At 36.8% G+C, this 23,317-nt stretch overlaps 1 protein-coding gene across 1 annotated transcript in view; it reads right to left on the bottom strand.

The window, feature by feature from the left end:
• Window positions 1-22,515, bottom strand: part of LOC139124775 (cullin-1-like) — a 149,522-nt gene extending 127,007 nt beyond the window's left edge. The window contains exons 1-3 of the mRNA XM_070690887.1: window positions 22,389-22,515; window positions 21,764-21,871; window positions 21,284-21,439 (exon numbers count right to left, since the gene is read on the bottom strand). Coding sequence (XP_070546988.1) covers window positions 21,284-21,439; window positions 21,764-21,871; window positions 22,389-22,508 — 384 coding nt within the window. The 5' untranslated portion in view covers window positions 22,509-22,515. The remainder of the gene's footprint in view (window positions 1-21,283; window positions 21,440-21,763; window positions 21,872-22,388) is intronic.
• Between the last annotated feature and the right edge of the window lie 802 nt (window positions 22,516-23,317).

The raw sequence follows: 23,317 nt of genomic DNA, 5'->3' as shown, positions 1-23,317 counted from the left end.
CTGACCCTGCTGACCCCCGTCCCCTAAATAGAATAGTCTCACTAAGGTCGGCCATGTTGACCAGCACTGCGGTAGCATGCATGATGTCTTTGTTTCAAGTTAAGGGTTTTTGGATGCTGAAATTTAACAAAAATGTCACTTCTGTATTCAGAGATTGTACAATCAATTTCTTTGGACGTGTATGTCGATTTTGAAAGCGATAGAAGATCAAATGGTTTTGAAAAAACTCGTGCATAAAATTAGCATAAATTAAGCGTCCATGGCAGATGGGTCCCCTTGATTTACAGCTGTCTTGTGTTGCCGAACCGGTGGCTCATACTCGGATAGTGCAATAAAGGCAAGTGAATGACCTTTGGTAACTTTACTGGCATGTTTTTGTGAACTGTTTTGTGGTCAAATTTTATTTTCTCATGATCAAAACGGAACGTGTACAAGCTTATATGCACCCACCATGGTCATTCAGCAGCCACAGTACAGGCAGTTCATTATGTCAATACGATGCAGGTGGTGGTGTTGTTGTACGTCAGGCATCGGTAAGGGTACGTGGGTATTGAATGAAAACTACGTATTTTAAACATGGTATCTCAATCTCTCAACTATTTTAACTTGTACACAAACACCGTTGCTTCAAAATTGTTGCATCAGGTAATTGACTATGGCGGTGTTTACCACACTGACAAAAACTTCGGCCGTGTTCAAACATACACACAAACGTGCCGATACATGGGGCATTGTTTGTACTTTTGTTACTATCAATGACAAAATGCACAATGGTAGTAGTGTTAAAAAGGAACTTTTTATTGGGTATTTTTTCTGTAAGAAAGACACCTGTCAATCATTAGCACAAGTCAATGACGCGACGCAAGCCAGCTGGTGTGAATTTCAGCATGCATTGTTTCATGATGGGCTCAGAGACGGGTGCGGCTTCTATATGGTACAATTCAAAAACCCAAAATGGGCAAACAATGAGCCAAGACAATGTTTCAAAGTCAGGGTGCGGCTTCAATTAGAGGTGCGGCCTCAATTGGGAATTTTACGGTAGTAAAGTGAGTAAGCGCCATTTACTGCATGGGAATGCACGTGAGCCACCATAATTTCTCTGTCAGCACTCTAGTGAAAATTGCTTCATTGTGTTTTTCAACATTTAAATTTGTAGTATACAAGTGAATTGCATTTTCACATTGATCTGCTTGACCAGAAAATTCATCAGCCTTTTGCTGAAGTAGGTTTATATCTTCTTGTGTATATTGGCCAACTCTGAGGCGATTAAGTAATTCTGCAAATGTTTACCATCTTTCTGTCTGCACAGGCGCAATACAGAAATAAATATGCAAAAAGATGAAAGGCTACAGTAGTATTTGTGAAATCGAGCTCAAAGGTCATCGAAGTCATGTGACATTTTGTCAAAAAAATTGTATCCCATAGTTATCCCTATATACCAAAATCAGACCTCTAGCTCTATTGGCTTGCCCAGAATTAGATATGTGCATAATTAATAAGGTACAGGATATGGCACCATACGGTCTCCCATCATACCAAATGTGAAGGGTGTAGCACTTGTGGTTATTGAGTTATGGCCATATATGTATATTTGGGTTCAAAGGTCAGCCAGGTCACATAATATTTTGTCAAAAAAATTGTATCTCATAGTTATCCCTATATACCGAAAATCAGACTTCCAGCTCTATTGACTGGCCCAAAATTAGATACATGCATAATTAATGAGGTACAGGATGCGTCATCATTAGGTGTCCCATCATACCAAATATGAAGGGTGTAGCCCTTGTGATTACTGAGTTATGAAGAAATATCTATATTTGAGGTCAAAGGTAATTGAGGTCACGTGACATTTTGTCAAAAAATTGTATCACATAGTTATCCCTAAATAACAAAAATCAGACCCCCAGCTCTATTGGCTTGCCCAAAATTAGATATATAAATAATTAATGAGGTACAGGTTGAGGCGTCATAAGGTTTCCCATTATACAAAATATCAAAATATGAAGGGTGTAGCCCTTGTGATTACTGAGTTATGAAGTAATATCTATATTTGAGGTCAAAGGTAATTGAGGTCACGTGACATTTTGTCAAAAAAAATTGTATCTCATAGCTATCCCTATATACCGAAAATCAGACTTCCAGCTCTATTGACTGGCCCAAAATTAGATACATGCATAATTAATGAGGTACAGGATGCGTCATCATAAGGTTTCCCATCATACAAAATATGAAGGGTGTAGCCCTTGTGATTACTGAGTTATGAAGAAATATCTATATTTGGGGTCAAAGGTCATCAAAGTCACATGATATTTTGTCAAAAAAATTGTATCCCATAGTTATCCCTACATACCAAAAATCAGAACTATAGCTCTATTATGAAGCCCAGTATTAGGTATGTGCATAATTAACACAGGAAGTGGCTGGTCATGTGACATTTTGTCGAAAAACTTTGCTCCCACAGTTTTCTCTATGTACCAAAAACACATTGAAGTTGACAGCCAGTTAGAGTGAAATCCGATCAAGCTGCAAAACTTAATTAGCCACGGTATTGTGTATCAGCGATTTTTACGACATTACAGCTGGGCTTGATGTGGTCTTGTTAATATCTTTAATCAGCTACACCTCTCAGTTACACATCACACCAGCAGGGCCACTCCACTGTACGCCAGACAGAGAATTCCCATAAACAAATCACTACACTTTGCAATGTCATGTATCTTTCTTTTTTATTCATGATGAACAAATGAGCTTGAAAGTTCCGGAAGGATTTGAAATTTTCGCTTGTCCAGTCTCAGTGAATCTACATGTTAAACAATTTTGGGAATTCCTGACAATTGGACACAATGATAAGTTATCTGTTGCTTACAACGGTCTAATCATTGCAATCCTAGTTCTTACAGATGAATCGAATCATGAAACTGTGAGGGAAGATTCTCATCACAGTATACCTCAAAACAGAATGAAAGAGAAAGTACTAGAGCTGTTACAACTTTAAAAATATCTTAAAGCTAAAAATAGAAATAATAGTGAAAAATTTGTCTAAATGGTATAAATGAAATGAACTACACGTAATAGAACACATCATAATCATGTTTGCAAGTGTTTCAGTGAAAAGGATGCCTTGTAACAAACTGTCTTTTTTTACGTTTTATTAGAATCGTTATGTTGAAAAGGTTCTTGCAGTGCACCATTGAGTCCAATCAGGGACTCCACCAATACATTTACAAATGTATTTTGAACATGTAAGTTTATATGATGCTGGTCTAGCCGGTCAATTCCTAAAGCTACCTGAACTTTCACGCTCACTTGTTCATCACAAATAAAAATGAAAGATACATGACATTGCAAAGTGTGGTGATTTGTTTATGTTTCTCTGTCTGACATTCATGGAGTGGCCCTGGTGTGTTGTGTAACTGAGAGCATGTAGCTGATTAAAGATGTAAACAAGACCACATCAAGCCCTGCTGTGTTAATGTTGTAAAAATCGCAGATACACATCTACGGAAGCTAGTTGGCCAAATCTTGACAGAAGGAAGTCTTGACAGAAGGAAGTAAAAGTTGACGCCGCCATTTCTAGTTTTCAATTCTAATAGGTCCTCAGTATATAAAACTGAGGAGCTAACAAGCGACCTAGCGGCCGATATAGCTCCGCTGTGTTTATGTACAGAATAACTATTTTTGACACATGTTGATGAAGAAGGTGGAAATCTTTGATAACTCAATGCAGTGGCCAGAAAAAAGTGGCTAAAATAAGCTGCAAAAATACAAAATTGAAGATTTCATCATACTTTGAATATATCACATCCGATCATCCCTAAGAACATGTCAACCAAAGCTATCTGATGAGTAGTTTTTTGAGAATAAAATATTCTGACCAAAAATGGCAACAATTGCCCCCAAAAATAAAAATTGCAGATTTCATCATAATTTCAAAATATCACACTTAGTTCATATATAGAAACCTGTATACCAAATTTCAAAGCTGTTAGACCAGTACTTTTTGAGAAACGCATTTTTTGACCAAAAATGGGAAAAATTGCCCCCAAAATTCAAAATTGCAGATGTCATCATTATTTCAATAAATCTCATTTAGTTCATCTATGGAAACCTGTATACCAAATTTCAAAGCTATCAGATAAGTAGTTTTGGAAATACACATTTTTTGACCAAAAATGGCAAAATTGCCCAAAAATACAAAATTAAGATTTCATCAGAAATTCAATATATATTACTAAGCTTATCTGTAGAAACCTGTAAACCAAATGTCAAAGCTATCAAACCAGCACGTTTTGAGAAAGAAGTTTTTGAAAAAAATGGCAAAAATTACCCCCAAATTACAAAATTGCAGATTTCATCATTATTTCCATAAATATCATTTAGTTCATCTGTAGAAACCTCATACCAAATTTCAAAGCTATCAGATGAGTAGTTTTGGAAATACACATTTTTGACCAAAAATGGCAAAAATTGCCCAAAAATACAAAATTACAGATTTCATCAGAAATTCAATATATATTACTTAGTTCATCTATAGAAACCTGTATACCAAATTTCAAAACTATCAGACCAGTACTTTTTGAGAAATAAATTTTTTGACCAAAAATGGCAAAAATTGCCTTAAAAATGCAAATTTGCATATTTCTGCACAATTTGAACAAATCTGAAATAGATCATCCCTAGGGACATGTGTACCAAATATAAAAGCTATCTGACCAGTAGTTTTGAAGAAGAAGATTTTTAAAGATTTTTTTACCAAAAATGACAAAAATTGCCTTAAAAATACAAATATGCAAATTTCACTACCATTTGAACAAATCTGATTTAAGTCACCCTAAGCAAACTGCATATCAAATTTCAAAGCAATCGGACGAGCGGTTTCAGAGAAGAAGATTTTTTTACCAAAAACACCAAAAAATGCCCCAAAAATACAAATATGCAAATTTCACCATGATTTGAACAAACTGAAGTGAGGTCATCCCAAGTGAACTGCATATAAAATTTCAAAGCAATTGGACTCGTGGTTTCAGAGGAGAAGGCAATTGTTGACGGACGACGACGGACGACGACGGACGACGGACGACGGACGACGACGGATAATCAACCTATTTGATAAGCTCCGCGTCGCTGACAGCGGAGCTAATAAATGATGTAAATGTAAAAACACAAATAGAATTTGGAAAAATGTAAATGGAATGACTACAAATACAAGGGCTACTGGCAAGAATAACGCAAGGATTGGTTACTAAGCAACAAAAGGTTGCGCAGCCTACCTGGATGGCAATTATAACATTTCGAAATGGACAAATGATTTCAAAAGCAATGTAGAGGTTTAAATGTATGATAAAGCAATTAAAATGCAAATATATGGTAAATGAATAAAGAGAGTTGTGACAAGAGAAAGGGATGGACAAGTTGCTTAGCAACAAAAGGATTGTAATCTTCACAGCTGATCTGAATGACAGTGATATTTTGAAAATACTGGTTGATATCCCTTGATGACCTTGAAGGTTGTGCTACTCCAAGAAGCTCATATATTATATAATGATGTAAATGTAAAAAACACAAAAAGAATTTGGAAAAATGTAAATGGTATAACTACAAATACAAGGGCTACTGGCAAAAGAATAACACAAGGATTGGTTACTTAGCAACAAAAGGTTGCACAGCTGACCTGGATGGCAATTATAACATTTTGAAATGGACAAATGATTTCAAAAGCAATGTAGAGATTTAAATGTATGATAAAACAATTAAAAATGCAAATATATGGTAAATAAATAGAGTTGTGACAAGAGAAATGGATGGACAAGTTGCTTAGCAACAAAAGGATTGTAATCTTCACAGCTGATCTGAATGACAGAGATATTTTGAAAATACTGGTTGATATCCCTTGATGACCTTGAAGGTTGTGCTACTCCAAGAAGCTCATATATTATATAATGATGTAAATGTAAAAAACACAAAAAGAATTTGGAAAAATGTAAATGGAATGACTACAAATACAAGGACTACTGGCAAGAATAACACAAGGATTGGTTACTTAGCAACAAAAGGTTGCACGGCTTACCTGAATGGCAATCATGACATTTCGAAATGGACAAATCATATCTCTTGATGACGCTGAATGTCTTATTTCAGTAAAAAATTCAACTAATGCAAATAAATATAAAGAACCAAAGACTTAGAATTGTAAATGAATTATTGGTAAATAATGGGGCTCCTAACATATGGAGGGCAGATTGAATGTTTAGCCACTATGTTATGTAACTTTGAAACCTTCATAGTTGATCCAATAGCTTTCAATTGACAAAGAGTTTTGAAAACTAACGTGCAATTATTTGTATGAGAACTTTCTGGGTCCACAATTCAACAAAACTCACACATGGTCATTTGTATCAGAACTTTTCGGTGCACACAATTCCCAAAAACTCACTTGTAATTATTTGTATCAGAACTTTCGGTGAACACCATTCTAAAACTTTACATGTGTAATTATTTGTATCAGAACTTTCGGTGAACACCATTCTAAAAACTTGCATGAGTAATTATTTGTATCAGAACTTTGTGTGTACAAAATTCTAAAAACTCTCACTGGTAATTATTTGTATCAGAACTTCGGGTGTACAAAATTCTAAAAGATACCGTCAAGGACACTATGTGCTCACATTCGGTTTGAATTAGTCCATTCGAGAAATATTTAAACCAGGAAAAACAAGAATGACAAAGGCAAATAAGGTCTCCAACTTAGGTACTGGAGGTCATCTTTAGGACATGCATATCAACTTCTATAGCAATGGGAGAAGCAGATCCTAAATACATAAGCAAATGTCAACAACAAAAAACAGAGAAGGCTTGATAAAAAGAAAGGTGGGAGTGGGCAAAAAATGCACAAGGGGTCTGGTAAAAAAGTAATGCTACATCATTGATCTTCTAGACCCTACCCCTCCTGCATATCAAATGTTCCACCCCTTGGTATTACATAAGACCAAATGACAGGAAGCACATTTACAACCTTGGAGATTTTTAATTAATGCCATGAGTGTTATCATTCTAATGTAAACAGCACTTAAGTTAGTTACAGATAGTGAAATGCCTTCCACTGTGGGTGGTGATTACAACATCTGGAATTATCCTGGATCAAAATTTCTCATCAGTTTTTGTATGTCTTACATAGAAAAGTTGCAAAAATTGGTCCAAAATGACAAAAATCACCTCAGCTTTGTTTTCTGGATCAAATTTTCCTACAAATTGGTATCAAATATGACAAAATTATGTTCACAGCCTTCAAAATTGTCTCACAACATATCCTGGGTTAGTATAGGTCATTTAAGGTCACAAACTGAGAAAAGTACCTAAAATATACAAATTTTGGGGTTTCCCAACACTTTGAGCAGAAAATTTATCTAATAACATCTTTTGGGACTTTATACCAAATTACAAAGCTATCAAAAAGGGACTTAATACCAAATTACAAAGCTATCAAACAAGTAATGTTGAGATAAAGTTTCCTTGACCAAAAATGACAATATTGTCTTAAAAATACAATTTTTTATATTTCAGGACAATTTTCACATATCTAACTATTGTCATCTCTGTACGTCTATGTACGAAATATGAAAGCTGTCTGTCCAGGGGTTTTAAAAAGGAAACACTGTCTAAGATTTTTTGACCAAAAATGACAAAATTGCACAAAAATAGTTATTTTCCCAATTTTGTCATAATTTCAACAAATTAGAAGAGTAACACCCTTGCAAAGAGACAACCCAAATTTGAGAGCGATTGGGCCGGCGGTTTCAGAGAAGAAGAATTTTTACTGAAAATGAGAAGAATCACAAAAAAATTCAGCAAAAATACAAAATTAAGGATATCTTCACAATATTCATAAAACTGTATAAGGTTGACCTAAGGTACTTGCACACAAATTTTCAAAGCAATCAAAAAGCGGTTCTTGAGTTATTAATTCTTAACCATTTTCACATTTTGTAAGCTCATTTGCATAATTTTGGCAATGCAGACTTCATTTGAACAAAATCCCATCTATAGCCCAGGATGCATCCACACACCAAATACAAAGCTTAAATGTGCAGCGGTTTGCGTGTTTTTGATGTTGACGGACATACTGTACATACATACATACATACATACATACATACACACATACATACAGACGCCATCGACTTCAGCCTATACGATAAACTCACATTGGTAAAACCAAATGTGAGCTAAAAACTCGAATGCAATTATTTACACTACTAAGAACAATATTGTGCTTTGCATCTTTCATTGTTTCAGATGACTAATACCCTTCAGAGTAAGACAAAAAAAAAAATCTGTTCAACAGACCCATCCAATCCATTTTGAGTCCCTTCAATTAATTTGATGCTGACTCTCACTGAGCAAAATGGGGCAAAAAAAAAAGTGAGCGCGATGTCATTTCAAGAAATGAACTCAAGCTGACCTCACAGAACCTATTACTGATTATATACTATATGAAAAGCAAAAGGGAACAGAAAGTTACTGACACAAAAATGAAAAGAGGGTCTGTTGAACAGAGTTCTTTTTCTTGTCATTTATGGAATCTTATGGAGAAAATTAATTTTCCTCATCTGAAGAATTACTGCATCCAGACGCTCGTCTCTCAAAGGCACGGACAAAGTCCTTCTTTGTGTGGTAGAGCTCGAAGCAATGGAGTGATGCACATCGCCTCTAAGCATTGCTTGCACTGGTAAGATGACTCTTTACCATATCTTTTCTTTGTCACTCCCTGTACTCTGCAATGACGTCGGTCAGCTGGGCCACACACTTGACATTCTCGTGTGATGTTTTGCTTCACCGCAAGTGGCTGGATTTTCTTGAGGAAGTTACGGCCATCAAGACGAGCAAGATTTTCAGTTGAATCAGCCTGACGTCCTCTTGGTGTTCTTTGGCTTACTGCAGGGGCACCAGATGCTACCAGCTGTTTGACGACGTCTCAGCAAAATATTCTTTGCAGGACTGGTCGCCTTCCATTCTGACTGGACCATTCTCTATACAAAATATATGCATTTAGAAAACTTTCTTCCACCATTTGATGGTTCGCCGTCAAAAAGATGAATAGCCTACCATCTGGTCACTCCTATCAACTGCAGCATTATTCTGGTTGTACATGTGGATCATTTCTGGCCACTTGACAGAACTACCATCTCTTGTTCTCTTGCCGGTGTCGATGTTTTTGGCAGAGTGGGTTGTTGACAACATCGCCACATCTTTGCGATCTTTGTATTTCATGACCATTAGTGGACCCTTCACCATGACAAGCTTCTCACCTTTCTCCTTCAGCTTTGTCTCTTTTATTCTGGCTTGGATCCCTTTCCTGTGTCTGCTGGTACCACAGGCTAATGTATCTTCTTTGTATAGGTCATAAAATAAGATGGGTGATGTATAGTAGTTGTCAACATAGAGAACATGCCCCTTTCTCAGGTAACCATCCATCAAGCCCATTACCAGATCGTAAGTCTTGCCCTTGCCACTGGTCGTCTCGTCACTTCTACCAGTGTACAGTTCAAACTTGCAGCAGTATCCATTCCACGAGTCACATACTTCATAGGCTTTGATGCCATACTTGTCTGGCTTATCAGGGTTGTATACCTTGAAGTGGATGTTACCACGGAACGGCACCATTCCCTCATCGACACAGATGTTTTTGTTCGGCTGCCAGACATCCCAGAAGTTGCGCACAATGTTCCGGTATACTGCTCGAAGTTTGAATAGTGGATCGTAGCCGTCCCGTCCTCTTGGGATATAATTGTCGTTATTTGCTAGATGAAAAAACGAAGAAATCGATCTCGCGACATAATCGATGGAAAAAATGGAGTCGCAAGGACGGGATCGGTTGACCAGTAGACGCTGATGTCTTCGTGGATTACCAGTCCGATAGCTAGTACCGCACTGACGAAGAATTTCATTTCATTGGGGGTCGTATCAGTCCAATGGCAAAAGCGAGTAACTGTGTACCTGACAGATAATCCCTTGCATATTTGTTGGTTTGAAGGGACATCACATCGAAGGAGTCGGCCGGAATCATCAGGAAAACAAAATCTAACAAGTCATCGTTGATGACACAGTCCCCACTTGTTAAGGGTACTTTGATTACATGTCCTCAGAGAGGATAGAGTCCTCTTCATTAGGTCTGTGATAAAAATACTTTGATACAGATAGCGCTCAATGGCCAAGAATGAGTTCCATGGTGATGAAAACAAACCAATGTAGACACCATCCTAAAGTTCATAAAATACCGTCAATGACGCTGTACCTTCTCTAATGTGTGGCCAGGTCAGGTAATTGGTTGTTGGCATGGAGTTATTGGTAAATAGTTGATGATGTAGGGGCATGAGGTGAGATATGGACCCAAAGAACCCAAAAGATGATTAATACATCAATCAGAAAAATTCAGTATAAACTGATAGTTCAGTGTGGAAAAAAGGTTAAATAATTCAGAAATAAGAATTAACTGTCCAAAATAGTAATGACGCACTTCCCTACTGACCTGAGTGCATGTGAAATACACAACCTGGCATCTGTAAATTAAATGTATACAAAGTGATCATTTTAAGTCACTTTTAACTGTTTTTAAGGGATATTCCACAGAGTCCTGTGGAATGATGAAAAACGCTTATCTGGTCTTGTGTTTGTAAAACCTCATGGCTGATAATTGTCATAGTATTGAAAAAAAATTGAAAGTGAAGAAATTACTGTTTTTAATGGGCATATTTTCCTTGAAATACATGACCGTGTAAGAATATATGCTAAAAATGTTTAAGAGTAAATTCCTTTAAAAAAATAATTTAATCTGTGACCAAAGGATTTTATTCTTTGAGTTTACAAATTCAAACATTGCAATTTGTTCAATCATCTTGCGCAGTGCAAAATTTATAAAGTGACTGAAAATAAAAAAAATTAGCAGAATTACAGTCTTTGTGATGTAAATCATGGGTTGACATCACGATAATTGTTAATCTGTTCGAAGTACTACTATACTTTAATTAAAAAAAGAAGAGTTCATGCAGAAACGGTAACATATATTGTCAGCAATGTAGTGTTAATTTTGACTTTACATCAAAATATGCCTTTGCTGGATACCAAATATGTAGGGCGAAATATTAAAATCAGCCGTGTTCAGCAAAATCCACACAACAGCATTGATCCTTTTCTAATTTGATTTGATTTGCTTATGTTATCCTTGTATGACAGTCAGTGCAATATGGAACTTGAACACAACACAGTGAATAAGTATGCTGTAAATGAAATGGTGTGGCTGCATCCACATGCAGCAATAGGAGTGCCTTTGTCTCTCACCCCTCATTTCCAACCTGTCCCATCCCTGAAAAAATAGTTTGGTCTTTTATTTATAATGTTAATAATTTCTGTATTTGTTAAAATGTGCGCATCTCAAAACTTTTGATCATAAACATTTTCATTGTTTTTTATAGCAGACCAGTCAGTTAACCTGTTTATTTTGAATATTTGCGCATTTTTTCTCAGTATTTGACATTTTCAGAATAGCTTCTTATTCAATTTGTCATTTTCTAAAAGTTAAAATGCTCCTTTGTGTGGTCAAGCTTTCCACAAGCATCAAATGTTGTACTTCATATAGGAAGGTCTGCCTCTAGAGGGCGGGCATCATGAATAGTGTTTGTTAGTTATTTCCTCCACATAAACTTCTGATTGTACTGTAAACATTGAACATGGCCAACGTCCGATTTCCTGTCTAAAACTTTCACTCATTTTCGTTCATATGACTCTGAAACTCAAGGAAACGTTTGGGAAGAAAGAGTTATCTTGAAATATTGAGGTACTCGCCGATATTTTGCAAAATTAAGTGAGAAAAAATGCAAGGAAAATGCCGACAGGCTTACACAACGACCGTTTTCAGACTCAGAGGCATATGATCATCTGCAGATTATGCAAAAGGCCCATATCACGTGAGGCCATGAGGGGATATCCACGCAACTCAGTACCAAACACTAGCGCACACAGGGTGAGCAAACACAAAGTGAGTACCCCTAACGTCAGCTCAGTAGTCTGTAATAGATCGTAGTCAACTAAGAACCTTGGAGAAAGGCTTACATGTAACACTGTGGCTATGCCACTAAGTCCCTTTTGATTTTTGTCACAGCTCAAAATCGTTCTCCTACACCTCAACCTGAACCATGAACACCCCCACCAGTTTATGATTTGACCCATCACAATGGCATAACGTCAACGGATCTTGACAGACGGAAGTATTGACAGACGGAAGTAGTTGACACCAGCATACTGGTTTTCAACTCTAATACCTTCTCTGTCTATAAATAGACACGAGAAGGTAAAATGAGTCAACTGGGAATTAATCAACAGGATGTAACAAAACATTTTGCATACAATTCTAACACTTAACAGATTATCACTGGTACCATATTTCATAAAGTTTGATGCAGTATTTACAACACTATGAGATCAACATCTGTATCAAGTTTCATCACATTTGATGTTGTATTAATTTGTGGCTATATCACCCTAATTAGGAAAGTTCATTACTTATGCAATTATTACAAATTAATAAAATGACACTGATAATGTCTGTTTCAATGTTAAAGCAATGTGAGCTTAACATCGGTTAACATCTGTATAAAGTTTCATGAATTTGATGCAGTACATATTTCTTGACATATAAGCCTACTTACGAATCTTCAATAATTGACATGTTACTGCTACATGACGTGAAACAAATTGACGAGCATATGTATGAAATAGGTCAATGTCCTTGTACCAACTTTGAATGATACTGGTGGAAATATGTCTGAGTTATGGCTCTGTACATTTGAAAATTGTAACAAAATCACCGCCATGCAGCGATATTTGATCTTACTGTTTAAAAAATCAACATGTATATGTATGACGTAAGTCAATGTACATGTACCAACTTTGAATAAGATCAGTTGAGACTGCCAGAGTTATGGCTCTCGACATGAACAACCATAACAAAAGTGCTACCATGTGGCCATATTTGACCATCTTGTGAAACCAATCGACATACATATGTATAAATAAGTCAATGTCCTTGTACCAACTTTGAATAAATTTGCTTGATACATGTCTGAGTTATGGTTCCTGACATGAAAAAATTGGAAAAAAATGGCCACAAGGCAGCCATATTGGATCATATCACATAACAAACTGACATGCATATCTATGACATTAGTCAATCTCCTTGTACCAACTTTGAATAAAATCGGTTGAAACATGTCTGAGTTATGGCTCTGTACATGAAAACATCGTAATAAAATGGCTGCCTAGCGGCCATATTGGATCGTATCACATAACAAATCGACGTACATATGTATGACATAGGTCAATGTCCTTGTAACAACTTTGAATAAAATCGGTTGAGATATGCCTGAGTTATGCCTCTGTATATGAAAAAATCGTAATAAAATGGCCACACAGCAGCCATATTGGATCGTATGACAAAACAATTGACGTGCATATCTATGACATTGGTCAATGTCCTTGTAACAACTTTGAATAAAATATGTTAAAACATGTCTGAGTCATGGCTCTGTATATGAAAAAAATCGTAATAAAATGGCCGCCTGGCGGCCATATTGGATCGTATCACAAAACAAATTGACGTGCATATCTATGACATTGGTCAATGTCCTTGTACCAACATTCAAAAAATCGATTGAAACATGTCTGAGTTATGGCTCTGTATATGAAAAAAACGTAATAAAATGGCCGCCTGGTGGCCGTATTGGATCGTATCACAAAACAAATTGACATGCATATCCATGACATTGGTCGATGTCCTTGTACCAACTTTGAATAAAATCGGTTGAAACATCTCTGAGTTATGGCTCTGTACATGAAAAAATCATAATAAAATGGCCGCCTGGCGGCCACATTGGATCGTATCCCAAAACAAATCGATGTGCGTCTGTATGACATATGAAGTAATCCTTGTACCAAGTTTGAATGAAATCGGTTCTTGCATCTCTGAGATATCTGCGTGAACGGATGGATGCACGCACGCACACACACACGCACACACGCACGGACATGACCAAACCTATAAGTCGCCCCGGACGGTGTACGTGGGGACTAAAAAACTGGGGTCCGCTGGAACGTCAACCTGAAAACCTGGGTCGCCAGTAAAGGGAGGTGGTTGCCGACGTTGATGGTCTGCGTTGACCCGTTGCCAACCCTGAGCATTTTCGGCGTCAAAGTCATCGTCTGAGTCATCATCGACATCCGAAAACCCTAAAAATTCTTCTCCACTATCCTCATCGTTGAAAATTTCGCGTATTTCTGGCGGAAGATTGTGCAATCCGCCGATGTCAGGACCCGTTGCCGCCATTTTTAAATCCACCGTGACAGCTCGACCTTCAAAATCAAAACATTGCAACATTTCATCCGGGTAACATTCGAATCACGTGATCATATTTTCGCCAGACTGACCTATCACCACCAACTTTACAATACATGACACAACATGTTTAAATTTTATAAAGATCGTTTTTATTTGTCGATGTTGATAACAGTACCATGGCCCCTGCCCTGACCCGGATTATTCCGGGTTCAGTTTAGGAGTGCGCCCCCAACGCCCGGAATATTCCGGGTTCAGCAGGAGAAGGGTTAAAAGGACAAAGTTGGCCATTTTTCATGAATTTTGTTTGATGAAAGATACTACGTATATTGTTTGACATGTTTAAAGATACTGAATGAATGGGTGACTATGCATATGTTCGACCCCGATTTTAGACACGATAAATGAAACCATCGCAAAAATGAATTTATTGGTCATGACCATTGATTCATTTTAGCGATGTATCATTTAATTTAAAAATACCGTCAAGGACACTATGTGCTCACATTCGGTTTGAATTGGTCCATTCAAGAAATATTTAAACCAGAAAACAAGAATGACAAAAGCAAATAAGGTCTCCAACTTAGGTACTGGAGGTCATCTTTAGGAACATGCATATCAACTTCTATAGCAATGGGAGAAGCAGATCCTAAATACATAAGCAAATGTCAACTACAAAAACAGAGAAGGCTTGATAAAAAAGAAAGGTGGGAGTGGGCAAAATGCACAAGGGATCTGTAAAAAAGTAATGCTGCATCATCGATCTTCTAGACCCTACCCCCTCCTGAATATCAAATGTTCCACCCCTTGGTATTACATAAGACCAAATGACAGGAAGTACATTTACAACCTTTGAGATTTTAATTAATGCCATGAGTGTTATCATTCTAATGTAAACAGCACTTAAGTTAGTTACAGATAGTGAAATGCCTTCCACTGTGGGTGGTGATTACAACATCTGGAATTATCCTGGATCAAATTTCTCATCAGTTCCTGTATGTCTTACATAGAAAACTTGCAAATTGGTCCAAAATGAAAAAAATCACCTCAGCTTTGTTTTCTGGATCAAATTTTCTTACAAATTGGTACCAAATATGACAAAATTATGTTCACAGCCTTCAAAATTGTCTCACAACATATCCTGGGTTGGTGTAGGTCATTTAAGGTCACAAACTGAGAAAGTACCTAAAATATACAAATTTTGGGGTTTCCCAACACTTTGAGCAGAAAATTTATCTAATAACATCATTCGGGACTTTTGACCAATTACAAAGCTATCACACAAGGGACTTTATACCAAATTACAAAGCTATCAAACAAGTAATGTTGAGATAAAGTTTTCTTGACCAAAAATGACAATATTGTCTTAAAAATACAATTTTTTATATTTCAGGACAATTTCCACATATCTAACTATTGTCATCTCTGTACGTCTGTGTACCAGAAATGAAAGCTGTCTGTCCAGTGGTTTTAAAAAGGAAATACTGTCTAAGATTTTTTGACCAAAAATGACAAATTGCACAAAAATAGTAATTTTCCCAATTTTGTCATAATTTCAAGAAATTAGAAGAGTAACACCCTTGCAAAGAGACAACCCAAATTTGAGAGCGATTGGGCTGGCGGTTTCAGAAAAGAATAATTTTTACTGAAAATGAGAAAAATCACAAAAAATTCAGCAAAAATACAAAATTAAGGATATCTGCACAATATTCATAAACTGTATAAGGTTCACCTAAGGTACTTGCACACAAATTTTCAAAGCAATCAAAAAAGCGGTTCTTGAGTTATTAATTCTTAACCATTTTCACATTTTGTAAGCTCATTTGCATAATTTTGGCAATGCAGACTTCATTTGAACAAAATCCCATCTATAGCCCAGGATGCATCCACACACCAAATACCAAGCTGAAACGTGCAGCGGTTTGCGTGTTTTTGATGTTGACGGACATATTGTACATACATACATACATACATACATACATACATACACCAGTGTGCGAAATTAAGAGAAAATAGCTTCAGGTCATAAGGGCCTGCACCAAGCCAAAGCTTCAGGTCCTTACAGAAAACTGCCGGTCCTCTATTAATGCAGTTGTTAACGACCATCAAAGTCAACACTCTCTCTACTAATACTATGCTTTTGAATGTTGTAATATTTAATTTTTCTTGTCCTTTTTTCAATACAAAAGGACTATCGTTCACATACATTGCAGAATACTGTAAGTGAATGATTCATTCAGCTACATGATCTGAAATCTGAAAAAGATCACAGCCCTCATCTTCCTCACTGTCATGCGCATACATTTATCAATGTTTTCACCACAAGGAGGGGGCCTTGGGACTAACGGGAGAATTTGACTGTTTTTTCAAGCCATGTCAAATCCCACTTTCGGACCATAAAATGTAAAATACCCAGGGGCCGGCGAATACAGGCTCATGCACTGACTACGTGTGGGTGATGAAAGCGAGACAGTTTGTCTCTCATGACAGTCTATGGAGATGATGTTCTCTACATGGCTGTGTAAAATTGTACACTACACCAGGGCATGTGATATTGTGATTTGAAAATGGTTGGCGAGCTGAAAATCACTTCTGAAATTAGCCAACATGAGTGGTAGAGAAGTGAGTGAATACCTTAGTACCCTGAAAACGGTCATGAGTAAGGGGAGTGTGTGAATAATTTTTTATGCAAACATTGATCACTACGTCTTTTTTAATTGTAACGTAAAGTAGAAGGAAGAAAATACTTGGTATGTATTTTGATATGACGTATGGCTTACTTTCAAAATTTTTCAAAAAATAAATGTGCTTATGTGGTCTCTGTTGCATTCATGAAGAAACAGGTGAAGTTATACTTTTAATTAAAAGGACAAGTATCGTAACTTTTTTCTCGATTATAGAAATTGCAGACACCATGAATGGCACACGTATTTTCTGATTGAAAAGTTGCTGGGCCTCATCGCCTTTTAAAATGATTCTGAAAAGTTTGACAGACACTCTATACTGCTGAAAACGATCGCGACACGATCAGTTAATGATACCATAAAATCTTAAAAGACGTAATTTTTTGCGATATTTAGGCGTACAGCCTGTAACCTCCACAAATGTAATAATCTCCACAAATGTAATATCAACCACAATTGTAATAAAATGCACCCATAAATGTAATATCGCCCATAAATGTAACAAAAATCAACCATAAATGTAATAAAACACTAACCACAAATGTAATAAATGGTAACCATAAATGTAAACATACATCCGCACATACCCACAAATATACAGACATACAGACGCCACTCAGACTCATAATTAAGCTCTTTTGGTATTTATATATAAAAACAAATATGAGCTAATGAAAAAAACACCCATAAATGTAATACTTATCAACCATAAATGTAATAAATCTATTTTGTTGTTGCAATTGAGGAATTAGCCGTTAAATATTGATCTATGTAATAAGGAAAGCAACTCCACACATTTTTCATTTCTTAATTGTTTGCGTTAGTGTGTTTTGTATATTTGAAAGTGTATTTTACGTTTCCCTGTTTTGTGTACAGAACTGATTGGCCATGGCTAGACACAGCTGTAATCTGAATGTCAGTGCAGTCTCTACTCCAGAGTGGGGAAGACTGTATAACACTACGATCTTTTAACGCCGTTTTTTCGAAAATTGCCGTACTTTCTTAATCAATCGCCTCAAATTCGTCTTCAGTGGATAAATTGTGTGGAATAATCGATAGATTGTCTGTATTCCTATGTTGTCCCACTTGAAGTTTGTTCCTTCACTAGGAATGCCAGGATGTCTAATTTTGTTCTACTGTGTTCAAGGTAGTGTTCGTATTGTTTTTTACTAGATTGAAATATATGTTCTCGTCAACATGTTTTGTGTCGTAATTTTCTGTTACTGTGGTTTTACGACTTATCCGGACACCAAACTTGCTAATTACCCAGCAACTTCGCTGATGATATTGAGACTTTGATCAGTAATTACCAAAGCACTTTGGTAATTCACCTCAAACTTGATACTTGATCTGGCTGCAGTAACTCCATGGGTGGCAAAGTGTAAACACAGACGCTGACATCTCAGTGCATACAGTGATAGCATAAACCAATTTGAGACGTGAGTTTGCACTCAAAGTTTTCAACAGTGTACCCATACAAAAAATTGCTGAACAAAGTGATGAAAATGGCACAGGACAAATACAACTTGCATCGCAGTAAACCTGCCCACTGCACCAAAAAGATTTCTGTAACTTCAATGGACATCATGTCTGATTGAACAGTCCTACTTAAATATTTTTTCCGCTCAATTCGTGCTGATTTAGGCACAATTATTGAACACCACTCAAACTTTCAATCACTTTCCTAAATCGACTTACACCTGAAGAAATTGTAAAGGAAGCTAGAATACAGAAAAGATTTTCAATCTCTCTATCTTCATGAACGGGCATTCCTCGATCACATTTACGCTGATAGACAACCTTTGCCAAAAGGCAGCAAAACTCAGCAACGATTCCGATCTAAACTGACACAGTATTTCATATCCCTGCATCAAATGAAATTGAAAACACAATCCCATCAGTGACATTTGGTAAAATTTTCACATGAATCATATCTTGAAAAAAAAAGTGAAACAAATATGTCTTGTGCTTTGCCGATCAACAGCACAGTGTGAATTGTGAAGTGGCATCTGCATTTCCTGCACGTAAAAGCAACTCAGTGTACTCAGTATCAAATGGTCTGCATCTTATGAAAACAGCAACTGGCAGTGAAAGTTGTAAGAGTCATCAGAAAAAACTCTTCAAAGATGGAAGGATAATTGCTTCAAATGAATGAAACTGCAGGTTTTAGAGGAGGAAAACCAATGGCGGATGCGTGGAGTGGGAATATTCTATTTTAGGTGACGGAGACGGAGGGTCATAGGATTAAATAAACTGGATAATGTAGGATTTTCCTCACAATGCTGTAACAGGAATTCCAATGTCAGCTTGTTTTAACGTTAGTAATAGTTTTTCTGCTCTGAAAAGTAATTTAACAAACTCTAACGACCCATTATACTCTCCTAACCTCTCCGTAGTTGAGTTTTACATGTAGCACGGATGAACAGCACACATGTACATATGTTGGTTTTACTGAGGAATGCTGTCCTGTGGAATGCCAACCCCTGGTCACAAATTAGTTTATGGCACTAGTATGATACTTATCAGTGACTTTGTATACACATTGTGTACCCCATGGAGCACTCATGCAGCCAGATCAAGTATCAAGTTTGAGGTGAATTACCGAAGTGCTTTGGTAATTACCGATCAAAGTCTCAATATCATCAGCGAAGTTGCTGGGTAATTAGCAAGTTTGGTGTCCGGATAAGTCGTAAAACCACAGTATAAGGTTTTATATTTCTCTGTTATTTGTTCTGAGTCATCTGTCATATACTTTGTGTGATATCACTGGTTAACGAGTTATTTTGACGCTTCCTTATTATGTAATTATCAATGTCTAAAACTGCTGTTCCACTTCCATTATCTAACGGTTTGATCAGTACCTCGCCGTTTTCTGATAGCGTTCTCAAAGTATTCTATTCTGTGTTTCGGAAAGGAAACCTAGTTTCAGGAAAGTATGCAATAACATTACACTAGTCTTACTAAAGTTATTATTTACTCAGGGCATTGATAAACAAATGATCACATATGCAAGTTCAAGTTTATTACATTTATGGTTGAGTTTTATTACATTTATGGTTAATTTGTTTATTACATTTGTGGTTGCGGGTTGTTACATTAATGGTTGACTATTTTATTACATTTGTGGTTGATTTTATTACAATTGTGGTTGATATTACATTTGTGGAGATTATTACATTTGTGGAGGTTACACAGCCCAGGATGATGGTGAGTTTTGCATGCCTGTCGTAAAACGGTATACATTGAAACAATTTGAAGCCCTACTCTCGGCCTCTGAGAGTATACACGATGGATCGTGCAACTCAACAAAACTGTTATGATAAGGCTGTTATGTTTTATAAAAGTATGTACTCTTGTTATCACGACGATATATATCGTGCTAACAGTCGGTTTTGTGAACTTTGGTTGAAGACCAACGAGCAAGCAAGATGTTCTAGCGGTCCAGAAACAAACGTAGCGAAACGTGAACTTGACTGTCGACTGCAGGTAGCACTATTGGGCTGTCGTGTAACATCTTATCCTTGTATTGGGTGTAGTTCAAAACCATGGAGGTAAAAAATACCTCCATGTGCAAAACTAAATATGTTCAGGCAACAGCACTGTACTCGTAGTAGGTTTTTGTCTTAAACTCTTCTATGAACCGTTTATGTTTTGAACGCGTCTACCAGGACACGAAGTGCGATCAATATCCCCTGTTGCCCCGCACTCCCACGGTGGAAAACATTGATAGGTGCATGACATTCAAGTCTGAATCAATATGATTCAAAGTTAGTCATTATCTGGATCTGTTACAGGTCTTGACGGACAAATTTTTATCATCTATTCCAAATTCCAGTCGGTCATAAGGACCGACATGTTGCTAAAAACTTTCGGCCCGACGAGTCGGTCTCGGACTGTCGGACCGACGTTAATTTCGCACACTGACATACACACATACATACAGACGCCATCGACTTCAGCCTATACGATAAACTCACATTGGTAAAACCAAATGTGAGCTAAAAATGGCCAACTTTGTCCCTTTAACCTTCTAAAAAAACTGCTACTGATGTATACAGGAATGCACAGATGGAGGGACAGACTGAACTCAAACTAAAAGTTCCCTTTTTGAACTTGTCTTGCATAAACTAACAATGTCACATTGTACAGGTAAATCATGAAAACATGGATGCGATGGTCTTCTGAAAATAATTATTTTGACGGAAAGTATACATACCACTTGATTTAAAGTATCTTCTAATTCAGCTTCTTCAGGGTTCTTGGAACTCTTCTTAAGGAGAGAATCACAGTATCTTGCAAGTAGCTCTGGTGATTTACTAGATGAATTAGCAGATCTTGTCACTGAATTATTATTGATAAATTTACCACAAGCCTATAACAAGAAAACAGGTCAATTATGAATATGACAGGCTGAGTAGAAGTTATAAAACAAAGTGTGCTTACTTGCTCCAATCGGGAAACTGTTGGGTTTTTTGTAAAATATTGCACATAACACAGCCTGTTTTGTTCAAAAGTTCTGGAGAGATGACCCTTTGAAACAAGTGCTGATAATAATGGTATGAATAACACCTGACTTTATGGCAATAGATTTGACAAAGTAAATTTCTCTATAAAGAGACCCTATTTGGCTATAACATACCAGATATTTGAATCCAAAGAAGAACTTAAATATGCATATCAAGTTAAAAGAATTCACCTTATCAAGTGCAGCTACAAAACCAGAATCGTTGTTGAATGAAGTAAGGACCAATGCATTGTATTTTCTGTGCACATCTAAGATAGTCTGTACATATAACTTGGGATCCTATAATGATTAAAAGATTGTTAGTAAAATAGGTACAATTAAATCTAAGTTTTTAATGGTACAAAGGGGCTACTATATAAGATCAACTCAATTCATGTTCTCTGACTGACATTAGACTGGCTTCCTTTCAATTTCTATCAAATAATCTGACACGTAACAGTTGAAAACTTGCAGCGATGGTCTCAAATTATTTTTCAATTACCAAATTGAAATTAGTGTCAATTATCATTGAAGGCATTGCTTTCAGGCAGTGTGACCTCTCCGTATTCAGGGTCACAATGGTGCTTGGTGTGAAGCAGGATTTAGAATAACCAACATCATGTTTATAACCATTGAGCGTCACAGAGCAAAACTTCTGTTTTGGATTTTGGCGCTATATAAACTTTTGCTGATTGATTGATTGATTGATTGATTGATCTCTTCATTTTTATTTTGGAATAAATTTGAAAGATCTTCAAACACAAACGTTAAAACTTACTGTCAGACTTTCAAAAAGCAGTGCAGTGTGTTGACTTACATTGAGTGCACTCTCTCCACATTTCTCAATAGCTGTAAGACCTTGATTTGTGATATGTGATTCTAAAAGATTTTTCAGTTCCCCAAGACCATCCTGGATACGTGATACCAAGTTATACATCCTGGCCAAATCTGTGGTAGAGATTGGGATATATACAGATTTAAGCTACAGCAAAGGTAGAGATTGGGTTTCATACACATTTAAGTTACAGCAAACTGTGTTCGCGCTGCCCATTCGCCACGTTCGCAAATGCGAATTGAAATCAACAGTGGCAAAAAAAAATCGATCCTAATTCGCCACAGTGGCGAAAGTAATTTTTGCTTAAAAAATATGGCAAAATAAGAAAAAACGTGGGGTTTTTAGTCTTTTGTTGATCTGCGCTTTTCTTTCGGCAATTCGAGAAAAAACTATATCTACTCCCGTAATGTTCTCTCCGACGTACGCAATTGTAATCAAGCCAAGTCTCGCGAGAGATTTGACGTCAATTTGTATAGTGTACATCATGCATGTAAATGACTATAGTGAGAATAGAAAATTTAGACAGACAAAATCAAGCCCCTAGTCTCACGATAAATTTGACATCATTTTGTCTCGTGTACAGCAAACAAAGCAAACACTCGTGAGAATTGAAACTATTGCTACAGCAGACAGACGCATTTTAATTGTGGTCACAACGTTCGGTGTTGAAATTTATTTTCATCGCGGTCTAGACGTTCCTTGTTGCGCATTTTAATCACGGTCTTATTTTAATGGTGGTCGATTTGCATCGCGGTCCTCATGGTCCGGTATTGATGTTCATTTAATCGCCATCCCAACGACGCGTTCAGTGTTGCTGTCAATTTGCATCGCAGTCTCGACGTTCCGTGTTGTTGTTCATTAGAGAGGTTTAGTTAAACCTAATCCTACATGTACATCTGAACTTCTCAGAC

Source organism: Ptychodera flava, assembly GCF_041260155.1.
Source record: "Ptychodera flava strain L36383 chromosome 23 unlocalized genomic scaffold, AS_Pfla_20210202 Scaffold_24__1_contigs__length_23054250_pilon, whole genome shotgun sequence".
Lineage (NCBI taxonomy): Eukaryota > Metazoa > Hemichordata > Enteropneusta > Ptychoderidae > Ptychodera > Ptychodera flava.
The sequence above is the reverse complement of the archived record's forward strand: the minus strand, read 5'-3'. Positions and strand labels throughout refer to the sequence as shown.